General features: G+C 38.3%; 1 protein-coding gene across 1 annotated transcript in view; it reads left to right on the top strand.

Moving 5' to 3' along the window:
- The window catches only part of AK9 (adenylate kinase 9), a 125,440-nt gene that overhangs the window by 33,748 nt on the left and 65,006 nt on the right, over window positions 1-26,686 (top strand). Inside the window, exons 10-19 of the mRNA XM_039237385.1 lie at window positions 1,122-1,216; window positions 2,888-3,027; window positions 3,104-3,284; window positions 7,104-7,248; window positions 9,807-9,905; window positions 9,996-10,091; window positions 12,340-12,417; window positions 14,049-14,197; window positions 24,732-24,888; window positions 25,705-25,819. Of these exons, the coding sequence (XP_039093316.1) occupies window positions 1,122-1,216; window positions 2,888-3,027; window positions 3,104-3,284; window positions 7,104-7,248; window positions 9,807-9,905; window positions 9,996-10,091; window positions 12,340-12,417; window positions 14,049-14,197; window positions 24,732-24,888; window positions 25,705-25,819 (1,255 nt within the window). The remainder of the gene's footprint in view (window positions 1-1,121; window positions 1,217-2,887; window positions 3,028-3,103; window positions 3,285-7,103; window positions 7,249-9,806; window positions 9,906-9,995; window positions 10,092-12,339; window positions 12,418-14,048; window positions 14,198-24,731; window positions 24,889-25,704; window positions 25,820-26,686) is intronic.

The following is a 26,686-nucleotide window of genomic DNA, read 5'->3' as shown; positions in this document are numbered from 1 at the left end:
ATTTGTCAATCTGCTCTTCTCTTTTTTTTTTTTTTTCCACACCCCACTCCCAAGCAGGCTTTTCCCTCAAGACATATCCAGAATTTGGAGTTTACAACACAAGACACACTTTTCTCAAGGTAGAGGCCAGAAGCTCCGAAAGGCCTTGGTTGAACTTTCCCAAGCCTGTTAAGCCTTCAGTTGTCATTGGCACCCTGGCCTTTCTGCCTATTCCATTGGCCAAAACAAGGGACACAGAGAAGCTCAATATCAGTGGGATAGGAAAGTATATTCCACATGCAGTGAACTAGGGAATTAACAAAGGAATGGAGAGAAGGATAAGTTGTGAACAAATAATACAGTCTACCACAGATTACCATTGACCATCAGAACATTGTCAGTCCACCATCTCTCATCTCAGAGTTTACGTTTCATGCTCTGCATAGTGTCCCTCTTAGTTTCTAATTCTGCCATAGCAAAGTACCACAGATTAGGTGGTTTAAAAGGACAAAAATTCATTTTCTTATAGTTCTGGAGGTTAGAAATAAAAAAATCAAGGTGTCAGCAAGGCCCTGCTCTCTCCAAAGACTCCAGGGGATGATCCAGCATTGCCTCTTCCAACTTCTGGATCATGGAAGCCAATTCCAATATCTGCCTCCATCGTGACACGGCTGTATTCCCTCTGCCTGAAGAGGTCCCACAGCGCTAGATCTCTAAGGACATGAATATTTGGGAACCAAAGGGCAGACAGATATGGATTTAGTTGTGTTCCCCCAAAAGATATGTTGAGGTCCTAACTTCCAATACCTATAAATGTAACCTTATTTGGAAACAGGATCTTTTCAGATGTAATCAAGTTCAAATGAGTTCGTCCTGAATTAGAGTGGGTCCTAACCCAATGTGGCTGGTATCCTTATAAGAGAAGAGACTCAGACACACAGGCAGAAGATGGCTATGTGACATCAAAGGCAGAAATTAGAGTGATGCATCTACATGCCAAGGAATACCAAAGATTGCCATCGAACCACCAGAAGGTGGAGGCAAGGAAGTATTCTACTCATAAGCTTATCACTGTTACAGAATATTTGAGATGTTCAAATGCCAATGTATTTAAATATTTGTTCTTTAACAAATTTAGACAGTTATGGATCGACTTAAATATCTTAACCTAAAAAGAGCAGCCGTTTTAACTAAACTTCAGAGTGCAGAGGAAGAAATTGCTGACATAATGGACAATGTAAGTTATTTTTAACTCTTTGAAAGTCTATCTTTTTACTATATGTTGTGGCCTTAATGTATTCCCTAAAGGTATAAAAAAAATTATAGGATACTTTTCACAAGAATGGATTTGATTTTTAGGAAGAAGCTGTAATAATTAGCACAACGTTCTAGTAAACGCTAAACACAACAAAAGTCTTGATGGGGTACCTGAGTGGCTCAGTCAGGTAAGTGTCTGATGTCAGCTCAGGTCATGACCCCATGGTTCATGGGTTTAAGCCCCATGTTGGCCTCTGTGCTGACAGCTCAGAGCCTGGAGCCTGCTTCGCATTCTGTGTCCCCCTCTCTCTCTACCCCTTCCCTGCTCACACTCTGTCTTTATCTGTCTTTCAAAAATGAATGTTAAAAATATTTAATTAATTAATTAAACACAACAGAAGTCTTGAAACAAAGACAATAAAATCAGAACAATTAGCCACAAGAATAATGAGAAAGAAACCCAAGTTCATTTTAAAAATCTTGCAACACCAAAGGAAGCAAACATAATAAAAGCCCTCAACTCTATAAGCACTCATTTATTCCTTCAATCATCAAACCGTTTAAAAAAAAAATAACTACTGACGTATTATGGATGTGACAGTGGTGGAGAGAGGAGCATGGTCTGCCATTCAAACACCTTTGAGAGAATGTCCAGTGTCTGCTTTTTGAACACTTCCCCCCAGATTTGGACAGGAAATAGGGATGATAAGGAAAAGAGTGACTGCCTTCTGATCTAACTAGATACATTTCAGTCCCTAGTGTGCTGTCTGTAGACTCCATCAAGAAGAGTCGTAGCCCAACGTGGCCCACCGATTGGGATCTCCAACTCATGCAACTCCCCTAAGCACCAAAAGTTTCCCTAACAGTTAGCTACTTCTTTCAGCCTTTGGTGTCCAGACATTCTGCCGCAGCGTGCACGCCTCTACTCTCTGAGGCTACAGTGGTCCAGGCGAGACAATAGCTCCCCGTTCTCACCTCTCCTCCACAGTCCACCCTGGAGCCAGCAGGTACATGTGAGATCTACATCTGAAGGTTGGAGAGAGCTGACCTGGACCCTTTTCCCCTGGCAGTTGCGCTGCATGCTCTCTCTCCCCCAACTCTCTCGTCCCCTGCTAAGGTAGCATAAGGACTGAACCCTCAGCAATCTGCAGTCTGTGGAGGAGTGGATATTACCTTCTCTGGAGGGCACCAGCAGAGGACTGCTGAGGGAGACTTTCTATTTTAAGAAGAATGAAAGAGCTAAGAAAATGCAAAAAAAAAAAAAGCAACCTGTATATAACATGTTACTATTTAAAAACTTAAACTGACTAAGAATCTGGTACATTTTCAAACCTTTTCGGTAAGAATTTCTTCAAATACAGTAATAAAAAAAGATCATAAAAAAAATTCTATGTTATATCCATCCATTCTACTTTATAGTACAAAATGCTTCATAAAATTTAAAACAGGGTCATAATAGAAATGAAAACTATTTGCCTTATTACATTGTGGACAAGTACAGAATGGTTGCAATTAAGGAAAAAAGCCAAAATTTGCTTATAAATGATTTCTTAAATAGTGAAGCACTATCAACTAAACAATTAAATACTGAATACTGTTAATTTTAGTAAAACTATGCCCATACTTTTAGTGCGGTATTTGTGATTAACAGGATGAGCTGTTCCGTACTCTTGCATCTTATAAACTTATTGCACCAAGATACAGATGGCAGAGGAGCAGATGGGGACGTACATGTCCTGTGACTTTAAAGGAAGGTAACATTTATTCAGGATTACCAGATTTTTCCGTGAGGTAAGATTTTCACAACTTAAATTTAAAACTTGCCCATACCTCTTTTCAGTTGTTTATGATGATGGCACATTTTAAGTTTTCTAGGTAAAATATACTGCCTTTCATCAGAAGAAGCATTAAAAACATTTTTATTGAACCCACGTCCCTATCTTCTTCCACCTATGCCGGCACCACCATTTAAAGTATTCATATTTGGACCTCAGTCTTCAGGGAGAACAACACTTAGCAATTTGCTTGCAGAAAATTACAAAGGAAAGGTAAGTCCTCATTCAGCTAGCTATCTATCTACCTATCTGTACTTGACCATAATCTGTAGGACTTTGGGATTCACAGGATTTGTATGTAGTGTTCTTTTTTTTTTTTTTTTTTTATGCTTACAGGCACTTCTTTTTTTTTAATAGTTTATTGTCAAGTTGATTTTCACATAGCACCCAGTGCTCATCCCCACAAGTGCCCTCCCCCATGCCCATCTTAATTGTACACTGTCAGTTGGGTGATTTTTCCACTGGGTTTAGTGTGGGGAAGGCCTCCTCCTTGCTGCTTATTGCAGTTTCCAAGACCGTAGCCTTTCCCTGCTTCCCCAAAGCTCCCAGATGTGACCACTCTGTCATGTGGACAGTGCCACCCATTACCTGTTTTGGTTTAACTCATCTCCTGTTTCCTGGGTCACAGTCCTCCTAGCTCACCATTCCTCTCTCCATACAGTCACTCCTGCCATCATCCTTAGTATCTATAAAGATGACCGTCTGTGGTGACAGACACCCTGGCCTGTCCATTCCATGGCCTCTCTCCCCAGGGGTCTTGTTCTCCACCCTCGATAAAGTGAAGAGAAAGTTTAGACCAGAGGGATAGCAGTAGAGGTGGTAAGATGCAGGCAGATGGAGGATATAATTTGAAGGCAGAACCCAAAGATCTGGTGAGAGATTAGAATGGACAGCAGTTCTGCGAAGGCCAGTGTGCTGGAGTGGAGAACACAGGGGCAAGGCGTAAGATGATGAGGGCTGAAGATGTAGTCAGACAGAGCACTGCAGCCCTGAGTGCTATTCCTTTGAATTCGGGGGTTAACATTTTCTGTTTGCTTTAACTTTTTAATTGAAAAATATTACAAACAAACAGAAAAGTGAAGGTCGGTGAATCATCACAAAACAAGTCCCCATAGAACCACCACCCAGGACAAATACGGAATTGCCAGCCCTGAACTTGATGGTATTCACTCCTATTCCTTTCTCTTATGGTTTTACCTTGGAAGTGTACATCCAAATGCCATCAATTAGTTTGCATGTTTTTTTAAACTTTCTAGACTTTGACAATTTATGTTCTTTGTGCCTGGCTTTCTTCACTTAACCTTATGATTATGATAGGTACACATGTTATTTATACATGTTACTGCATATAGCCATGATCTATATATTTTTATCGCATTCTGTTGATTGGATTATAACTTATCCATTTGAGTGTTAATAAAACTTGGGTTGATTCCAGTTTAAGTATTATGAATAATATTGCCATAAACATTCTTGTCCATGTCTCATAGTGCACACATGGTATCTTTATATGTTTTGGATATATATCTAGCAGTAAGATTCCTGGGATGTCGAGTATGCACACGTTCAACTTGTATAGAGAATGCCAAACTGTTTTCCAAATGAGTTCTATCTATTTACAACTTGATCAGTAGTGTGTGAGAATTCTGTTATTCCACATTTCCTTCTAACTTTCATTATGGTCAGTCTTTCTAATTTAAGCCATTCTAATAGGTGTATCTCACTGTGATTTTAATATGTATTTCCCTGAAATGAATGAGGTTAAATATTTTTTCTTTGTTTATTGGCCATTCAGATATTCTCTTTTTGAAGCATTTGCTCAAGGCTGTTGGGCATTTGAAACTTTTTTTGCATATTATTGGTAGGAGTTCCTTAAACTGTCTATATACAAGTTCTTTTTTGATAATAAGCATTATGAATATTTTCTACCATTCTGTGGTTTACCATTACCACATGTGGTTTATTCACATGATGTTACAGTATGAGTCAAAGGATTTTAAGTTTAAAATATAAAGAGCTCTTACAAACCAAAGTGCAAATGAAGCCCCAATGGAAAATAATAGCAAACAAGCATTTCTCAAAATAATAGGTTTAATAAAATAGCCATTAATCATGAGAAAAGGGTTATCACCTCCCTGATAACCAGAGAGATGCCAAAAAACCATAGATATGTCAGTCTCACTGTTGGCGTTGAAAGATCACTGTTAATATGCAATATTGATGTGTGGCTAGGATGGGGAGAAGTACATTTTCATATAATGTTTGTAAGAGCATAACCATTAGAGATGGCAATTAGAAATATGTTAGAGCCTAAAGTCCATGCATATCCTTTGAACTGTCAATCCTATTTTATAAATTTTTTCAAAAGAAACTATCAAAGATGTGTACATAACTGTGTTCATCATAGCCTAGTTACTATTATAATAGTAAAAACATGTACACCTAAATATATATTATTAGCATTTTAGTTAAATAAGGCATAATATGTTCATCTAATATCTAATATTGTGCATCCATTAAAAAATGATGGTGAAGATATATATTTATTGGCATGGGATATAGTAATATAAGCATTTTGAAGGAAAAGTAAAATGGAATCCAGAAGTATGGAAGTATTATTTAAACTTAAGGGGCATATAGAAATCTATTTCTAGCATCCCAATATTCAGTGGGGAGTATATTATCTACTTTACAATGGACTTATATTCAGGATATATAGAGAATTATTATCCAGTTTTTTTAATGGCCAAAAGTTGAACATATTATTTAAAAGAAGGCAAGTGAATGACCAACAGCACCCAAAAAGAAGCTCAAAATTATTTGTGATCAGGAAAATGTAAATTTAAACTACAACGAGATACTTCTTCACACCCGCTACAATGGCCAAAATTTAAAAGATTCACAAAATCAAGTGTCGGTGAAGATGTGGAGTAACTGTAATTTCTATACATTGCTGGCAGGAATGTAAAATAGTTCACCCACTTTGGAAATGGTTTAATGACTTACTATAAAATCAAATATACATTGGGGACCCCTGGGTGGCTTAGTCGGTTAAGCGTCCAACTTCGGCTCAAGTCATGATCTCACGTTTCGTGGACTCGAGGGCTTTGTACTGATAGCTAGTTCAGAGCCTGGAACCTGCTTCAGATTCTGTATCTCTGTCTCTCTCTGACCCTCCCCTGCTCACGCTGTCTCTCTCTCTCTCAGAAACAAATAAAACATTTTAAAAATCAAATATACACTTAGAATACCACCCCGTAATTCCACTTCTAGGTATTCATCCGAGAGAAATAAAAACGTATGTGCACAAAAAGACTTCCTCACAAATGTTCATTTCTAGTTTATTTATATAACAGCCCCAAACTTGAAAAACCCACATGTCCATCAATAGATAAATGAATTAAAAAAAAAACTGTGGCATATTCATTCAGTGATACTACTTAACAATAGAAAGGAACTGATTACTGATATACACAATTACACTGATGAATCTCAAAAACAGTGTATAAAAGGGGGAAAGCTTGGAAAGATTACATACTGTATGATTCTATTATGTGAAATTCTAGAAAAGGCAAAACCAATATATAGTGACAGAAAACAGAAACTAGTGTCCATGGGCCAGCAACTAACTATAAAGAAGCATAAGACAACTTTCTAGGGTGACATAAATGTTCCATATCTTGATTGTAGTTGTTATGTGTATATATTTGTCAAAGCTCATTAAACTGTATACTTAAAATGGATGCCTTTTATTGTATATAAGTTATACATGAAAATTTGATTTAAAAATATGTAACTTGTATATATATTATATGACACATACATACGTAAATATACTACATGAAAAGGATGACGGAATATCTATGAAAGCGTGTACTCAAAAACATTGAATTCTGAAAATAACATACTTCAAGCAGCATTAAGATATTTGAGATAGATAAGTATAGATATAGAAATGGATATAGGTGAACAGTGTGTTTAATATTCACAGTGATTTGTGCTTATGTTGCTTTTCTCAAATATTCTTTTCAGGTAGTTGACTATGCCAAACTTGTTCAACCACGTTTTGATAAAGCCCTTGAGACATTAAGAAGCAATACTATAGCTGAGGCCACCGAAGCAGCAATTAAAACAGTGAAAGAACAGCTTCTCACAACACTACAAAGTAAAAGACTAGGTAAAACATCTCTTTTAAGTGTGTGTTCAGTGTGCCTGGGTGGCTCAGTTGGTTAAGCATTCGACTTCAGCTCAGGTCTTGATCTCACGGTTCATGGGTTTAAGCCCCGCATCAGGCTCTGTGCTAACAGCTCAGAGCTTGGAGCCTGCTTTGGATTCTGTGTCTCCCTCTCTCTCTGCCCCTCTCCTGCTTGCACCATGTCTCTCTCGCTCAAAAATAAATAAACATTGAAAAAAAGTTTTTTTAAAAATAAGCATGTGTTCTAAATTTAGGTCAACAATTCAGCCTGGCTACCTGAGGGCTAGGACTTGGTTTGCCCGCCTTGATTCCCTTGCATGTACAGTGCAGCCTCTTAATAATGGGTTAAAGACATGAATATACATAAACCTGATTTATGAACATAGAAAAGATTTCAATCCTAGACTTCTAATGAAAGGAATCAGAGCTCCCAAATTTGGATTTACTTTTATGGATTTGCTTGCTGGGCAGAGACTGAGTAGAATTTATACCTTCATTTACACCAATTGTGACAACATTCCACCTGATTCTTGTGGAGTTTATGTTGTTGTTGTTGTTATTGTTTCTGCTGCTGCTGTTGCTGCTGTCTTGTATGTAAGTGTGTATGTCAGCCCCCATTGTAATTAATTTTTTCTGGGGCGCCTGGGTGGCTCAGTGGGTTGAGCATCTGACTTTTGATTTGTGCTTAGGCCATGACCTCACAGTTCTGAGATTGAGCCCGCATTGGGTTCCATGCTGACAGTGTGGAGCCTGCTTGGGATTCTCTCTCTCCCTCTCTCTCTGCCCCTCCCCTACTCAGGTGCATGCACACACTCTCTCACCCTCTCAAAAGAAAGAACTAAGCTTTTTTAAAAAGTATTTTTTTCTATTTGGGGAGTATTAACTTCAAATTCAAACAGTCACAAAAGGGCACCTGGGTGGCTCTGTCGGTTTAGCATCGGACTCTTGATATTGGCTCAGGTCATGATCTCACTATTCATGGGATCGAGCCCACATCGGGCTCTGTGCTGACAGCATGGAGCCCACTTAGGATTCTCTTTCTCCCTTTCTCTGTCCCTCTCTTGCTTGTGTGCTCTCTCTTGTCTCTCTTAAAATAAATTAATAAATGTGAAAAAAAAATTTTAAAGTCATACAGCAGTGAAACTGGAAGATGCCTTAGTGATCAATTAACACAGTTCTGTAACTTTCCAGATGAGGAAAACTTTTTTACATAAATTGGAAAGCTTCTGTCATTTTTTATGCTTGAAACTATTTAAACAGCAAGGAAATGATCTCTTCCTACATGGCACTGGTGAGCTTTTGCTAGGAAAGAACAGGTTATTTGCCTCAGAAATCTGCCTGTCACCTTTCTCATTAGCCTATAAGCAAATAAAAGAGTCCAACACGGTCCTCAAGGGATTGTAGAAACAACAGCAAAAAGCCCAGCATTTAAATTACATGCCATCCAAATGATCATCCAGATGGTTCAGAATGAATTTAAATTTTAGTACATTATCTTCAAAGTAAAACCACAAGTGTTTAAACTATTCATGGACAACTCACAAACTAAACCTTGAGAAATACTGACCAAGATAGTGGCATGTTATTCAACTTATTTAAGGCTTGACAAGATGAATTCATTAACTCATTCAACTTGAGTGCCCACTTTGTGTTAGACATGATATAGGCGCTGGGCCACAGCGGTTAACAAGACACAGAAACTTCTCCTGTCTGTGTGGTTGTTACAGTTTCCTGAAGGATGGGGGGGGGGGGGGAAGAAATAAGTGAACAAATGGAAAAAATATAACACAGTAATGGATCAGGCAGTGAAGGGGCAGGAGTTTAGAATGAGCAGGGAAGAGAGGACATTTAAATGAAACCTGAGTCAGGAGAGGAACTAGTCGAGCCCCAGTGAGGAAGATTAGTGATGGGTAATGTTTCTTGGAGTCTGTGATTCCTTTCATATCAAATTATGGCATGAAATCATAGATTTTAGATCTTTCCACAAATTGCTAAATTCTTCCACCAGAATTTAGAAATAGAGGCTGTCTCTCATATACTGCAAACTTAAAAGTGCCTTCCCTTTCTTTTTCAAATTCAGTAATTATTCTAAACCTGATGGTGAGGTTCTTAAAATCCTTTTAATTGAAATTTTCATGCTACTTCCACTAATTATTTGCTAGTTTTGCTAATTTCACTCCCAATATATTATTAAGAAAAATTTGTCAGTGAAGAATATTGAGGTTTTTTTAACCTAGAAAATTCTATAACACAGAGGATGGCAGCCAACATGGATTAGGCTTCCTGTGTGCTGAACATTTTCCAAGCGTTTATGTCTTTTACCTCATTTAATCCTTACAACAGTGCTTTTAGTTTGATGATCCCTATTTTGCGCAGTAGAAATGGAAACAGAGAGATCAGATGATTTGCCAAAGCCACCCTGCCTGAATCAGAACTCACACACAAGTCTGTCTGTCTTTAAAATCAGAGGATTTAATCACTATACCTGTCTCCCTATCCCCCAACTAGTTTTGCTAACATAGTCCGTTACTGTCTTTCAGCAGAGTCAACTTTAAGAGAATTTGAAAGGAAGGAGTATGACAAGTTCCCAACTGATACAGATAAGGGCTTAGAAGAGACAAGGTCTTCATTTGACGAAGGTGGTAAAAAATATATTGCCGATGTTCTTGGCCAAATCTTACCAACTATAAACAAATGAGCTGATAAAAACATATTATTCTTTCATGCAGTGTTCACTCATGAATACCAAGGAAAAAGCCCTCTAGAAGACAGTGAAGGCCAAAAGAATTCAGAAAATGTCCTCGATGATCAAGCCCCTAAAACAGGTAAAGATCGTAACAAAATCAATGTGACTCATGCCATGCTTATGGATCTTATTTCCTTTTATTTCATATTTTATCATGTTTATATTGAAGCTTAAAATTATCCCCCAGATTGCACACTTACGGAGAAAAATAGTTAGCTTTTCTCCTATAGATTTAAACTGAGCAGCTATAGAACAGAAATAGATTTACTAGAATGAAGAAAACAAACGTAGAAAGTAGGGAGTCTATTAAAATAATAAACCCATTCTTTTTTTTAATTTTTTAAATGTTTTTATTTATTTTTGAGAGACAGAGAGAGACAGCATGAGCAGGGGAGGTTCAGAGAGAGAGGGAGACACAGAATCCAAAGCAGGCTCTAGGCTCTGAGCTGTCAGCACAGAGCCTGACACGGGGCTCGAACCCACGAACCGTGAGATCGTGACCTGAGCTGAAGTCGGACGCTTAACCGACTGAGCCACCCAGGCGCCCCAATAAATCCATTCTTAAAAGCTGTCTACTTTAATGTACTGGAATCAGAATATCACAAACCCAGAGTTTTAGCTGTGAAAGGTTACCATTTAGTGCTATTTACTCTCATAAATTTTTTCCATTCATATATTAACATAATTGAGAGCATACAACGTAAACCGTTTTTACCTTTTTTGATTTATAATGCAACATTTAATTATATTTCTTCATTAGGAAATATTTTAATCCTCATTTTAAATTGCTGCACAATTTCCTGAAATTCATAGGTAGTCGTTTTAAGTAGTTCTTTAGATTGTAAACTTGTTATTTTTCAGATACTTTTCTTACTACTACAAATGATGCTTTAATGAATTTTTACATTGTCTTCATGTTTACATAAGTGGAATCACTAGTTTAATGAGTACTAAGTTATAGACAGAGTCAAATTGCTTTGCATAAAAGTTATTCCAAATAGTGTTCCCCTCAGTAATATTCAAAATAAGTGCTATTGTCTCCTCGGTATATTCTCTTTTAAAACATAATTTCAGGGGCGCCTGGTGGCTTGGTCGGTTAAGCGTCCGACTTTCGCTTAGGTCATGATCTCACGGTTCGTGGGTTCGAGCCCCGCGTCGGGCTCTGTGCTGACTGCCAGCTCAGAGCCTGGAGCCTGTTTCAGTCTGTGACTCCCTCTCTCTCTGACCCTCCCCTGCTCACGCTGTCTCTCTCTCTCTCTCCCCTAGAAATAAAAAACAACATAATTTCAATTTTTATTTGACTATCTCTGAAATATAATTTTTAACATTTGTTAACCATTTATACTTCCTCTTTTCTGTGGTGACTATTTTGGTCTTTTGCTCATTTTTCCAAATTGTTATTTTCAGTTACATAGTTTCTATAAGAATTTGCTGTATTAGTCACTTATTTTTCATATTTTTTTTCTACATTGGGTGGTTTGTCTTTTAAATCATTTTGCTGTTTTTGAAGTAGAGGGGCTTTTCCTATTTTTGTAGCCAAATCATTACTTTCACTTTATTTTTTCTTCCATTTACTTTCAGACCTTACAAAGTCTTCCTCTCAACCAGAGACTTAATATATACTTATATTCTTTTTTTTCTATTGGTCCAACCTTTTGGTTTTTAGTTTAAAAATGCATCTATAGAGGCATCTGCGTGGCTCAGTCAGTTAAACATCAGACTTCAGCTCAGGTCATGATCTTGTAGTTTGTAAGTTCAAGCCCTGTGTCTGGCTCTGTGCTGACAGCTCAGAGCCTGGAGCCTGCTTTGGATTCTGTGTCTCCTCCCTTTCTGCCCCTCCCCCCTCAAAATAAACATATAAGTAAACAAATAAATAGGTAAATAAATAAATGTACCTATAATTTATAATGTTATATAGAGCTGGGGTTTTTGTTTGGTTGGTTGGTTGATTCCTCCTGCCTGATTCAGACAGATGTGTGCTTGGCTGCTGTGTATTTTAGCCTCGTAGGAATTGAAATGGGCACCGTCAGACACTTATGTATGGCAATCTCTTGGCTTTTTGACCTTTTTTTCCAATTTAGATACACTGGCATTATATGAAACTAAAATTACTCTTGGTTTTGTGATAGGTTGAGTCATTATCCTTATTTTTCACTGCTGATATTATATGCCCTATTATTTACTTATTTGATTACTATGATTGTAATTTTAATCTTAAAAAAATTAGGAACATGAGTCCTTGCTCCCTGGGCCCATACCACATTCTTCTTTGGGAATCACCTACAATTAATGCTGTTGTTTAGGTCTTAACAATGTTTTATTCACAGAGGAAACCAGTGGAATATCTACATTTAAAAGAAGTTTTCAAAGCTCTAGTCAAGATCTTAAGTTGGACACCCAAAAAGGTAAATCAATATTTGGGTAGTTTGGTTTGCTTCGATTGTGGACCCAAAATGCATAAGTAATTCCTTGAGAATTTTGAAGGAGAAAGATGTGATTTAAAAAAAAATTATTAATACTCTGCCTTAAAGGCTACTCTATTATGAACAATTAGACATCCAGGAACAAGGGGAAAAAAAAAGAAAATGTGATATATTGTTTTAGTGAAACAGAGGCTCTATCTTTCTGTTCCGCCATCCATGGCATGTGGCTACCAGAATAAGTTACAAGATGGCCGGTGATGTTCCAGCCATCATATCAGTATTCTCATCAGGAAGAGGGAAGAGGGAAGGGACAAAAACTGGCACTCCACCCAGCTGAGCTATTCCTCTTTATTTTTTTAATTGTTTAAAAAGTTTATTTATTTATTTTGAGAGAGTGATAGCATGTGGGGGAAGGGCAGAGAGAGTGGGGAGAGAATCCTCTCTGACAGCAGGGAGCCCCCTGAGACATGAGGCAGGGCTCAATTTCACTGACCCAAAATCAAGAGTTGGACACTTAACCAACTGAGCCACCCAGACGCCCCACCGCTTTTCTTTTCAGTTATTCCTCTTTAACGAAATGACAGGAAGACTCAACAGGAAAAAAATCTGCTTGCATCTTACCTATGGGCTATAAGGGAAGTTGGGAGATGTAGTGTTTTTAGCTGGACACATTGCTGACCCCAACAAAATCCAGATTCTGTTATTAAGGAAACGAAGAATGGATAATGAGTGAACAACTAGCAGCTTCTAGAAATTTTGATATCTTTGCCTCATCTTGCCCCCTTCCCAAGGCTACAGGAACATCATGGGTTCTTGCCTCTTCCATTTTGGCTCCCCAAGAATTGGGGGCTCTCTTCCCTCCCTAAGAACAGACTTCTCACTTCACAGCAGAGGGCAGCAGGTAGCTGCTCACTGAAAGTCCTTTGGAGTTTTTCTGGGCTAGGATAAATTGTGCTCTAGCAGGAGACCCTGATGGAGGGAGCATTAGGGCAGCAGCTCAGGAAGCACAACTGGAAAGGCAGCGGCAGAGGAGCCAAGTGGAGCTGCCAATCTCCTGCCTTATTAAAGGAAAGGATGAATATATCATGATGCAGTCTATGAGCCAACTCAGCTGTGTAAGGAGGCATTCAAACATACAGTGAGGACGAGAATGAAGTATAGCACTTGAAAAACCAGACTGTGTCCCCCATTCTTCCATCTCTGCCAACCTGCCTACTTCTTATCCACTTACTGTTTCATGTGGTCTCATGCTTATAATTGGAAGTATTCATCTTGTTTTCTGATTAATTCCCTAGATGTGCATGTTTTAGCTTGAGCCCTGAAATCCTTTGGTTCCTACCTCTACCTGGTTTCCTGGGTTTTGACTCCTGATGGACATGATTTTCTTCTTACCTCACTCACTTTTGCTCCAAAACACTGGCTTTAAGCCACTGCTCTGATGTTTTTGTTTCCCAACTTAACATTTCCTCCCTAGTCTATTTCTCCCTTCTTGGGGCATGTACAGCAGTAATGCAAAGATAGTATTTTGGGGGGTCAAGTGTTAACTATCGTGTTCTATTGCAAATAGCATTGTCCACTAATATTATTAATAGCATTAGGTTATATTACTTTAGACTCAATAGAAGACTTACTAGAAGAGGTAACTGCAGATCATCCAGAGGTTCGTTCTATAGTAGAGGAGACTGTAAAAATGACAAAGGATCTGAACTTTGAACATCCATATGAAAAACATGCTGAAATCTTAGAGGAAATCATCAAGGAGGTAAGAAATCTAGATCCAAATGTTTATGCTCAGTAATTTTTAATTTCAACAACTATGCAATGTAATTTCATAGCTTTGAAATTAATTCTTTATTAACTTTTATCTTCTTTAACTGAGTTCAGTTGGTTAAAATATGGTGCATATGAAGTCAGTACCAAAGTTAGATATTTCATCTATGAGCTACTGAGTTGTAAACCAAGACAAATTTCACTCCATAGCTAATTTATTTTATCCAACCACCTCGAACACGTGTTCATAAGAGAAATGGATGGACACACAAGTGATTTTCCAATCTAAGGGGAAAATAAGGCTTCAGATGCTTTGTCCTACTGATGGCAAATCAGAAGGTTTTTCTTGGGTTTATAAAGAACAAGATATTCATATGGGTCTATTTTGTACAGAGACCTTGTGTAAGCATTCTGAGCAACTGTCAACTACAACAAATCTGTTTTGGACTCTCAATGAACTTCTTTGGTATTTCTCTGTAATTTGAAAATGATGTAATTAAAAATTATGGGAGAAGAAAAAAATATTTTGAGAGTAAAGCACCACTCTATAACATATTCGGTGGACTCCTTGAGTCCCAGGCTGTACCCAAGGTGAATTGCTGTCCCCCTCTGAGCTTCCTGCAGAGATCTTTCAACTTCTCCTGCATCTCTTCAGGTTGTCCTGTCATCAGCTGATTCCTTCAGAAACATTCTGAGAGGGCACTCAGCTGGCTCAGCCGATTACGCGTCTAGCTCTTGATTTCAGCTCAGGTCATAATCTCACAGTTCAGGAGTTCAAGCCCCACATCGGGCTCTGAGCTGACAGCACAAAGTCTGCTTGGGATCCACTCTCTTTCCCTCTCTCGCTGTTCCTCCCCTACTGTGCTCTCTCTCTGTCTCCAAATAAATAAATAAGCTTAAAAATTTTAAGAGAGGGGTGCCTGGGTGGCTTAGTCGGTTAAGCGTCCGACTTTCGCTTAGGTCATGATCTCACGGTTCGTGGGTTCGAGCCCCGCGTCGGGCTCTGTGCTGACTGCCAGCTCAGAGCCTGGAGCCTATTTCGGAGTCTGTATCTCTCTCTCTCTGACCCTCCCGTTCACACTGTCACTCTCTCTCCTAGAAATAAATAAAAATATTAAAAAAAATTTTTATGAGAAAAACAGAAACATTCTGAAAACCTACTGTTTGCCCTGTAATATGCTAGATTCTAGGGCTATGAATATGAATTAAGCACAGCTCTTTAGTGACCCATCAGTCAGGTGGAGAAGGCTGATATATAATCTAAGAATTGAATTATCATGTACTGAGTGATAAGTAGATATGTGCAAGGTGTAAGAATCCTACGAAGGTCAGGGCTGTCATCTCTGCATGGAAGGTGAGACAAAGCATCAGAGAAGAGAGACATACAAGTGAGGCAGGTTTTTAGCATGGTAGAAGTCCCATCCTTACCCTTCACTGAAAATTTTCTCCATTCTCTTCAGAGTTTATTCTGGAGGATACGAATCTACAGGGAGTACCAATGCATTTCTGATATAGCAATGTATGTAGTGTCACTAGATGAGAAAATGCCACTTTGGGATTGTGGAGGAGTTTAAGTCACATTAGATTTTTTTAAATTAATTAATTAGTCTATTGAGGGAAGAGAATGCATGAGTGCCAGGGCTGGGGGAGGGGTAGAGCGAGAGAAAGAGAGAAAGAATCTTTTTTTTTAATGTTTATTTTTCAGAGAGAGAGAGAGAGCGAGAGAGCGAGCATACCCAAGAGGGGGAGGGGCAGAGAGAGAGAGACACAGAATTCAAAGGAAGCTCCAGGCTCTGAGCTGTCAGTGCAGAATCCAACCCGAGGCTCAAACTCACAAGTCATGAGATGCTGACCTGAGCCAAAGTGCGACACTTAACCCACAGAGCCACTCAGTTGCCCTGAGAGAGAGCCTTAAACAGGCTGCACACTCAGTGTAGGGTGATCCCACAATGCTGAGATGATGACCTGAACCAAAATCAAGAATTGGATGCTCACACGACTGAGACAGCCAGGTGCCTCTAAATCACCAATTTGACAATAAATTATATTTAAGTAAGTAAATACATAAGTAACATTAGATTTCAACATCAAATCTCATATGAGATTGCCTTTCTCAAGAGAACAGAGACCTGTGCAGGAGGCTGTTTGACCTGTCATTAGTCTTAATGATCTCTGTGAGTAGTAAAGGTATTTTCAAAAAGTAGTGAGATTGAACCTAAAACTGCTCTAAGAAGAATAAGGGCCTTACTGGTTGTGTGTGTAGCTGGCACTACATGATCACACAGACTTTCTCTGGGGCAAGCCAGCATCCAGCCACAATCTCTGAACCTCTGCAGCAGCACGATTGCACAAATATTCCCTGGGGCAAGCCAGCTCCTGGCCATTGCTTGGCAAGACCAACCCCCCCCCCCAAAGGTTGGAGCTGGTCCAAGTTGAAGGACCCTCAGAAGTGAGGGGTGTGGAAGCACAACCCCATCTGAGATAAAATTCAGGAGGGAGGTGCCACCTGGCAGGCTGACAACCTGGACACAAACAGTGTAGAGACAAAGAGTGGATGGAAGCCAGAGACAAAGGAGGGGTGCTTGATTGCCCATCAGTGAGAGTAGGGTGGGAAGAGACTGGGAAGCTGGGTGAAGCCATTTTCACCTCTCTGATACAGGCAGGCAGCCACACCTCTCCACACCTCTCCACACCAGTGAGCTAAGCAGTGCCACCTAGTGGAAAATGGAGCCATTACACCAAGGCCCACCCAACTGCAACAACCAAGCCCTAAAGGACCACCGCAAGTCTCTCCGCCTGCTTAGCGTACAGACTATAAAGTGCTTCATAGTTTGATTTCTAGGGGAAGCTGAACATAATTTCATTCAGATTTCATTCTCTTCGCTGGTCCATCTATTAGTTTTTTCTTTTTCTTTTCTTTTCTTATTCTGGGACACAGAAAGAGAAAAAATTTATTTTTATTTTCCTTATTTATTAAAAAAACTTATAATTTTTTACTGTATTTTTATTTTTGTAAATTTTTAAATTCTACTTTCTTCATTTTATTCTATTGTGTACATTTAAAAAATTTTTTATTACATTTATTTATTTTTGAGAGACAGATGAGACAGAGTACAAGCAGGGAAGGGGCAGAGAGAGAAGGAGACACAGAATCTAAAGCAGGCTCCAGGCTCCAAACAAGCATTCAGCACAAAGCCCGATGCGGGGCTTGAACCCACAAACTGTGAGACCATGACCTGGGCCAAAGTCAGACACTTAAATGACTGAGCCACCCAGGTGCCCCGTATTGTATACATTTTTAAATTTTGAAACGTTTTTTTTCCCTGTTGCTTTCAACAACCAGTCCAAACATATCTAGGATCTAGCTCCCTTTATTTGATTTTTTTGTGTTGTTTTTAATTTTAATATTTTATTTTATTCTTTTTCTTCCTCCAAAACGACAAAATGAAGGAATTCACCACAAAAGAAAAAACTGACAGAAATGATATTCAGGGACTTAACCAAAATAGATAAAAGCAAGATGTCTGAACTAGAATTTAGAATCATGATAATAACAATACTACCTGGGGTTGAAAAATGGATAGAATCCCTTTCTGCAGAGATTACAGAAGTAAAATCTAATCAGGACAAAATTAAAAATGATATACCTGAGAAGTGATCTTGAATGGATGTCATGGCAGCAAGGATGGGTGAAGCAGAGCAGAAATCAGTGATCTAGCAAACAAAATTATGGAGAATAATAATGCAGAAAAAAAGGGGGAAACTAAGGCAAAGAGCATGATAGAAGAAGTAGAGAACTCAGTGACTCATTAAAAAAGAATAACATCCAAATCATGGGAATCCCAAAAGATGAAGAGGGAAAAAAAGGGATAGAAAGTTTATGTGAGCAAATCATAGCAGAAAACTTTCCTAACCTGGGGCAAGACACAGACATCAAAACCCAAGAAGCACAGAGAACTCCCATTATATTCAACAAACACTGACCACCAACAAGGCACATAATAGTCAAATTCAAAAAATACACAGATAAGGAAAGAAGTATGAAAGCAGCAAGGGGGAAAAAGTCCTTAACCTACAAGGGAAGACAGATCAGGTACAGAAGACCTATCCACAGAAACTTGGCAGGCCACAAAGGAGTGGCAGGATATATTCAATGTGCTGAATCAGAAAAATATGCAGCCAAGAATTCTTTACCCAACAAGTCTGTCATTCAAAATAGGAGAGATAAAAGAGTTTCCCATACAAACAAAAACAAAGAAGTTTGTGACCACTAAACTAGGCCTGCAAGAAATTTTGAGGAGGACTCTGAAGAGAGAAAAGACAAAACAAAATTAAAAAGACCAAAAGCAACAAAGATAGAAAGGGCCAGAGAACACCACCAGAAACTCCAACTCTACAGGCAACACAATGGCAATAAATTCATATCTTTCAGTACTCACTCTAAATGTCAGCAGACTAAATGCTCCAATCAAAAGACATAGGGTAACACAATGGATAAGAAACAAGACCCATCCATATTCTGTTTACAAGAGACCCATTTTAGACCTAAAGACACCTTCAGACTGAAAGTAAGAGGATGGAGAATCATCTATCATGCTAATAGTCACCAAAAGAAAGACAGAGTAGCCATAGTTATATCAGACAATCTAGATTTTAAAATAAAGAGTGTAATAAGAGTTGAAGGGCATTATATCATAATTAGGAAGATCTAAGAATTGTAAACATATATGCCTCCAATGTGGAATAACCCAAGTAAATAAATCAATCACAAACATAAAGAACCTCACTGATAATAATGCCATAGTAGGGGACTTCAACACCCCACTTATAGCAATGGACAGATCATCTAAGAAGAAAATCAACAAGGAAACAGTGGCTTTGAATGACACACTGGACTGGATGGACTTAACAGATATATTCAGAACATTTCATCCTAAAGCAGCAGGATACACATTCTTCTCGAGTGCACATACAGCATTCTCTGGAATAGATCATGTACTGGGACACAAATCAGCCCTCAACAAGTACAAAAAGATCAAGATCTTACAGTGCATATTTTCAGACCACAATGCTATGAAACTCAAAAATCAACCACAAAAAAAATTTGGAAAGACAATAAATAGTTGGAGTTTCAACTGATGAATGCATCAAGAAAATGTGGTGTATTTATACAATGGAATACTACATGGCAATGAGAAAGAATGAAATCTGGCCATGTGTAGCAACATGGATGGAACTTGAGGGTGTTATGCTGAGCGAAGTAAGTCAGGCAGAGGACAGATACCATATGTTTGCACATATAGGTGGATTAGGAGGAACTTAATGGAGGACCATGAGGGAGAAGAAGGGGAAAAATAGTTGGGGAGAGGGAGGGAGGCAAACCATGAGAGACTCTTGAATGCTGAGAACAAACTGAGGGTTGATGGGGGTTGGGGAGAGGTGAAGGGGGGTGATGGGCATGGAGGAGGGCACTTGTTGGGATAAGCACTGGGTGTTATATGGAAACCAACTTGACAATAAACTATTTAAGAAAAAAATAATTAATTAATTTTAAAAAAATAGTTGGAGATTAAAGACCATCCTATTAAAGAATGAGTGGGTTAACCAAAAAGTTAAAGAGGAAATTAAAAAGTACATGGAAGCCAATGAAAACAGCACCACAGTCCAAAACTTCTAGGACACAGCAAAGGTGGTCATAGGAGGGAAGTATAGAGCAATCCAGGCCTTCCTAAAGAAGGAAGAAAGGTCTCAGATACACAACCCAATCTTATACCTTGAAAAGCTGGGAAAAGAACTGCAAATAAAACCCCAAACCAGCAGAAGACAGAGAACAATAAAGATTAAAGCAGAAATCAATGCTATCGAAATAAAAAAAAAGTAGTAGAACAGATCAATGAAACCAAGAACAGCTGGTTCTTTGAAAGAATTAACAAAATTGATAAATCACTAGCCAGTTTTATCAAAAATAAAAAGGAAAGGACTCAAATATATAAAATCAAAAATGAAAGAAGAAAGATCACAACCAACTGCAGAGATACAAACAATAATAAGAGTATTATGAGCAATTATATGCCAATAATTTGGGCAATCTGGAAGAAATACACAAATTCCTAAAAACATACAAATTACCAAAACTGAAACGGGAAGAAATAGAAAATTTGTACAGACCCAAATCTCAATCTCAATCTCTCTCTCTCTCTCGATGCTTTTTTCAGTGATAAATATTTATTTATACAAGTGATAAACATCTATGTATGTGTATATAATATGTATATTCACAAGTGATAAAATTAAAAGCAAACATGAAATAACATAGAATAAGGGAATCCAAAAACAGCATTAAATGCAAGGGAAAAAATTTATTAAGTTAAAATCACAAAAGGATAGAAATATGAATAGTGCATGTAAATGTTACATCATTTTTCTATTACTTTCTCTCACTCACCCCTTCCCTGAGGATGTCCAAAGAGAGTGACACTATTTTCAACTGCTCAGACACCTGAGAGACCACTTCCATGGCTCTGGTGACAGTGGGGCAAGACACAGACCACGCACGCACAAAGGCTTCCCTGGGGCCCCATCCCTACCACTTGCCCTGCGAGGCACCATCTCCAGGCTGAGTCCCGCCTTCCCTCTGCTGGGCCTCACACTCTGGAATTCTTTCAGGTATGAAATCCTGAGGAAGATTCCCCCCTTCTCTCCACAATGATCTCCATTGGGGGAATCTCCCTCAATAGATGCCTACACCGAAGCTGTTTTGCCGATACATCCAGAATGCCGGTACATCCAAAACATGTATCCTCAGGCACCCGGTCCTTGCCTCCCGAACCTGCCCTCCCCTCAGCTTTAAAATGTCCGGGCCTGAGTGCCTTGTGCCACTTCAGCAACGGCAGCACCATTCCCCTGCCCTATTTCAGTGACTTCCTTTCCTGAAGGAGTGGCATGCGCCCATGATGTTTCACTTCTCTCTTCCTCAGAGTCACTTGAGGTCGAGTCAGAAACATAACTTCCGCATTTGGACCTGCACAAGCACAGTGGAAAAACTCTTCAAGCAAAATCTCAACAGAGGCTACTTAATAGTGATTCTCTCTATGGAAAAAAAAAAAAAAAAAAACTATGAGAATCATAATTTTAGGACAAAGTTCAAACTAGGGAAAGCATATAATAAATATGACATATTAATTCCTTAATATAAAAGATTTCTCACAAATCAAGGGAAATGGAATACCCTAATATAAAAGCAGGCAAAAGGTATAAACAGACTGTTTCATTAAAGGAGAAATGCAAATGGTTCATTGAAAATTTTCATGTTCAAATTTCAATAAAAATATGAAACTTAATACTGTGGGATACAGATTCTTACCTGTCAAATTGCCAAAGATTTTTAAAAATGCATAATAATCTATACTAGGGAGGCAATAATGAGATAGCCACATAGGAAGAGTGAAAATTGATACAGATGTTTTGGAAGCAAAGTGGCAATGTGTGTGAAAGGTCTTTAAAATGTTCATTCTTGGGGCGCCTGGGTTTCTCAGTCAGTTAAGCGTCCGACTTCGGCTCCAGTCATGATCTCACGGTTCGTGGATTCCAGCCCCGCATCGGGCTCTGTGCTGACAGCTAACTCAGAGCCTGGAGCCTGCTTCTAATTCTGTCTCCCTCTCTCTCTGACCCTCCCCTGCTCGCTCATGCTGTCTCTCTCTCTCTCTCAGAAATAAATTTTAAAAAACATTAAAAATTTTTTTAACTTAAAAAAAATAAAATGTTCTTTCTTTTATGACTTTTGACCTAAGGAATCTGACCTGAAGAAATATATAACATTCATAGGCAAAGATTTATATATATATAGCTATGCATCGCAGTATTATATTAAAATTATAAGTGATGTCAATGTTTAACAGGAAGAGAATAATTAAACAAATTAAGATCTATTCATTTGATAACATACTATGAAAGGTGGTGCCTGGGTGGCTTTGTCGTTGTTTGAGCATCCGACTCTTGATGTCAGCTCAGGTGTTGATCTCATGGTTCATGAGTTTGAGCCTGGGTTGGGCTCTGTGCTGAGGGTGGAGCCTGCTTAAGATTCTCTCTCTCTTTCTCTCTCCCTGCCCCTCACCCTTGCCTACATGCTCTCTCCCTCTCTCTTTCTCTCTCTCTCCCTCCAAAAAAAGAAAGAAAGAAATGCTATGAAGGTATTAATTTTTTTCAAAAAAATTGAGTGAGATGGAGAAATTATAAATTGTATCTCAGCATTGCTTTAATATGTGTATCTTGAAACTGGACAGTAAAATTTTCATTACCCATTGGGGCACCTGGGTGACTCAGTTGGATAAGCATCCAGTTCTTGATTACAGCTCTGCTCATGATCTCACAGTTTGAGTGTGAGCCATGCATCAGGCTTCACACTGACAGTGCAAATCCTGCTTAGGATTCTCTTTCTCTCAGCTCCTCCCGCACTCTTTCTCACATGCTTTCTCTCTCTCTCTTTTTCTTTCTTTCTTTCTTTCTTTCTTTCTTTCTTTCTTTCTTTCTTTCTTTCTTTCTTTTTCTTTCTTTCTTTCTCTCTCTCCCTCTCTCTCTCAAAAATAAAAATAATTTTTTCTTTAACATTTATATTTCTTTTTTTCAGTTTTGAGTTTTTTAATGTTTGTTTTTGAGAGAGAGACAGACAGAATGTAAGCAGGAGAGGAGCAGAGAGAGAAGGAGACACAGAATCCGAAGCAGGCTTCAGACTCTGAGCTGTCAGCACAGAGCCCAACACGAGTCTCCAACTCACGAACCACAAGATCATGACCTGAGCTGAAGCTGGACGCTTAACCAACTGAGCCACCCAGGCGCCACTATTGAGTTGGATTTCACATATAACACTGTATTAGTTTAAAGTGTATAACATAATGATATGGTATATGTATTGCAAAATGTTTACCACAATAATTTTAGCTAACACCCATTCACTTCACATACTTAGTTTTTATCTTTGTGTGGTGAGGACTTCTAAGATCAACTCTCTTAGCAACTTTCCAATATATATACAACTATATACAATATAGTGTTGTAAACTATAGTCAAACCATGCTAAATATTACATCCCCAGGACATATTTATCTTATAAATACATTTGTACCTTTTGATCCCCTTCACCCATTCCCTCACCCCCACCCCTGCCTCTGACCACCACAAATCTGTTCCCTGTTTCTATTTTTTTTTAATTTTTTTAATGTTTTTATTTTTTTAATGTTTTATTTATTTTTGAGAGAGAGAAGAGACAGCGTGAGCACAGAAGGGTCAGAGAGAGAGGGGGACACAGAATTGGAAGCAGTCTCCAGGCTCTGAGCTAGCTGTCAGCACAGAGCCCGATGCAGGGCTCGAACGCACAAATCATTAGATCATGACCGGAGCCGAAGTTGGACGCTTAACCAACTGAGCCAACCAGGCACCGCAAGTTCATCTTTTTAGATTCTACATATAAGTGAGATTATGTAGTATTTGTCTTTCTGTGTCTGACTTATTTCTTCCTAATTCTCTATGTTAAGTATTTCAAAGTGTTTAAAATTCTTTTTTTAAAGGACTCTTCATTGAGATGGAAATTCAAAGAGTAGGTAATCTTCAATTCTGCAGAGGCCATCCTCGTGACATCTCTTCCCCTCTGACTTCTAATATCCTATGATTACCTGGTGACACACAAAGTTGAAACCCTCAGAGCTGGTGTATTCACAGATCCACATCACTAATTGCCATGCTCATGTTGAAGCCATTGTTACTGCACTGCGAGAAGAGGGTTGTATGCGCCTGCAAGTTTTGTTTTGCCCCAATTCCTTCATGCTGCTTTTAGCCACCATCTCAGTACCTTCTCAACTCTCACACTGAGGGATGAAAAGCAAAAGGGAAGTGAAGAGTGTTGTCACTAAAACAGGCAAGTCAGACTGGGCCCTTGCTATTCAAAAAGTGGTCCGTGGACAAGTGTCACCTGGAAGCATGTTAGAAATGCAGACTTGTGGGCCCTTGGAACCTAAGACCTCCTAAATCAGGATCTGAACTCTATAATACTAAGCGATAGGGGTGCCTGGGTGACTCTGTCAGTTGAGCCTCTGACTCTTGTTTTTGGCTCAGGTCATGATCCCAGGGTTGTGGCATTGAGCCCCACGTTGGGCACCATGCTGAGCGTGGAACCTACTTAAGATTCTCTCTCTCTCTCTCTCTCTCTCTCTCTGCCCCTCTACCATTCATGCACATATGCACACACACTCTCTCTATATATATATAAAATAAAAATATGTATATAATACTAAATCATATATAGCAAAAATGTATTGTTACATTTATTTAATAAAGTCTTTTGCTTCCCATTCTTAATTTTTAAAACTTAGTTCCTTTAAAATTTTCTCTTTTAAAATTAAGTGATTCTCTTTTTTTTCTTTCAAGTGAGAATTTGAAAGATAATTGGTGAAGGTCCACAAAAATGATACATCAAAGAGTTATCCTTGACATCTGTGGCTATGATGGTAATATCAGTGTATCATATTTCACAGGTTGCTGAAGAAAACAGAAATAAGTCTTTCAGTGCCCCAAAATATGGAGGATGGATAGTGGACAACTGCCCTCTTACAAAAGAACTGTGGATAGTCTTAGTTGAGAAAGGAATTATGCCTGATTTAATAATCTGTTTATCAGATACAGAAAACAATGGTTGGTAAATGTTTATAATGTAAATTTGAAAGTGAAGTTTTTATTACTGATGATATGTTTAGTGAAAATACAAAGTGGAAAAATCTCCACTCTCCCTAGGTACATATGCCACCCCAACAATCCCTTCATGACTTAGAGATACACAAAATGAGGCATCCATTCACCAAGTAGATGACCAGGCATAGTGTGCTGGATCACTGGATATTGTATCAGGTCCTAACAATTATTCTTCGGTGCTGAAAGTTTAACACCCCATTCCCAGGCAGCACTATAACTTCTAAATGAGAAATAGAGTAGAGACTCTATACCTGTTCTTATTCACCTCAAATGGGAAATATTAAGTGTATGAAGATAGAAGGACTAAATTTTAATTATTCTTTTCCTTTGAACAGAGCTATAATAAAGCAATATTGTACTGGTATAACAACAGACATGTAGACCAATGGCACAGAATAGAGAGCTCAGGAATACACCCCTACACATATGGTCAACTAATCTTTGACATGGGGGCTAAGAATATTCTGTCATCTTGTCTTTTAGGGAAATATATTTGAAAAGAGTTTCAAGGGGGGAAATATAATATATTATCTCTTTTCATGTTTTAGTTATTTTTACCATGCCATTATATACCTCCTAGAAAGGATTTAAGATGGTCTCCGTATTTTAAAGAACCTGGGCTTTCCTTAGATAAAGCCTTAAAGGAAAATGTATTTGGATATAGGCAGAAATAATATTTCATCATTAATTTCCAAAATATATCTTGCTGTACTTTATAGAACTTCAAAATTAATGTCATTCTCTTTATCTACATTTCAGGAAAATATTTACTGAATAGACTGTATTTAGAGAACAAACCTGAAATTGACTCTAAGATTTTAGAAAGATTATTAGATGAACTACAAAAGAAAAAAAAAGAGGAAGAAGCAGCAAGGTAAAATCTGCCTGGCTTACTAAAACAAGTTAATCAGTCTTTTACAGCTGTTAAATATCTACTTACAAGCTACATTTATGAAATGTGTTTAATATCAAAACAGTGGTCCACTAAATAGATCCAATTCCAGTTAATTCTAAAAAAAAATAGCCAGTCATTTTACAAATACTTTCAGAGTCTCTAAAGTACCGAGTCATAGATGTTTTCACAGGCTGAAATCAAACTTACTCAAAATCAAATGCCTACTCTCAAAAGACACTGTAAAAAACTGAGCACAGGCAAGATTTTTTATACCATATTTGTCTGGGACTTAAATAATTTTGCTGACTAGTATCCACAAATTGAAGAAATAACATGTTAAAAAGTAAATGAAAATACACTTGTGTGAGATAACTAAAATCTGAACCCTGACTATGCTCTACATAAGGAAAAAATAAGACTAATTATTTGTAGTTGACAGGCTCAACATCAAAATTTATTCTCCAATCTGGGTGCAGCCAAGAACTTTTACAAATGTGAACACGTATCTATTTGTCCATGGTGGGGTCAAGAACTAAACTTTAATAAACTATCAAGTCCTCAGATTGGAGAATAAAATATGAAAAGAAGCAGTGGCTTAATTTGCTAATTGTTCTTTCTTGCTGAAACATGTGCTTTAGATGTCAATTCATCCACTGGGATTCCTACTTCTTAAAAGTGATAATTTAAGAATTAAATTTCTTTATGCTAATCCACCAAACCTCCTGCCGTTAAGGACAGCACCTTTTAGGAACTTTGTCAAATGCTATTTCCTTTTCCCCTCAGATATCAGCAGTTAGAGCTGGGATTTAGGAGACCTCTTTGAACTCTAGAAATTATGAAGTTGGG

This window comes from Hyaena hyaena, unplaced genomic scaffold, assembly GCF_003009895.1.
Source record: "Hyaena hyaena isolate Hyena2069 unplaced genomic scaffold, ASM300989v1 scaffold_123, whole genome shotgun sequence".
Classification (NCBI taxonomy): domain Eukaryota; kingdom Metazoa; phylum Chordata; class Mammalia; order Carnivora; family Hyaenidae; genus Hyaena; species Hyaena hyaena.
This window is presented reverse-complemented; position numbering and strand designations above follow the sequence as displayed.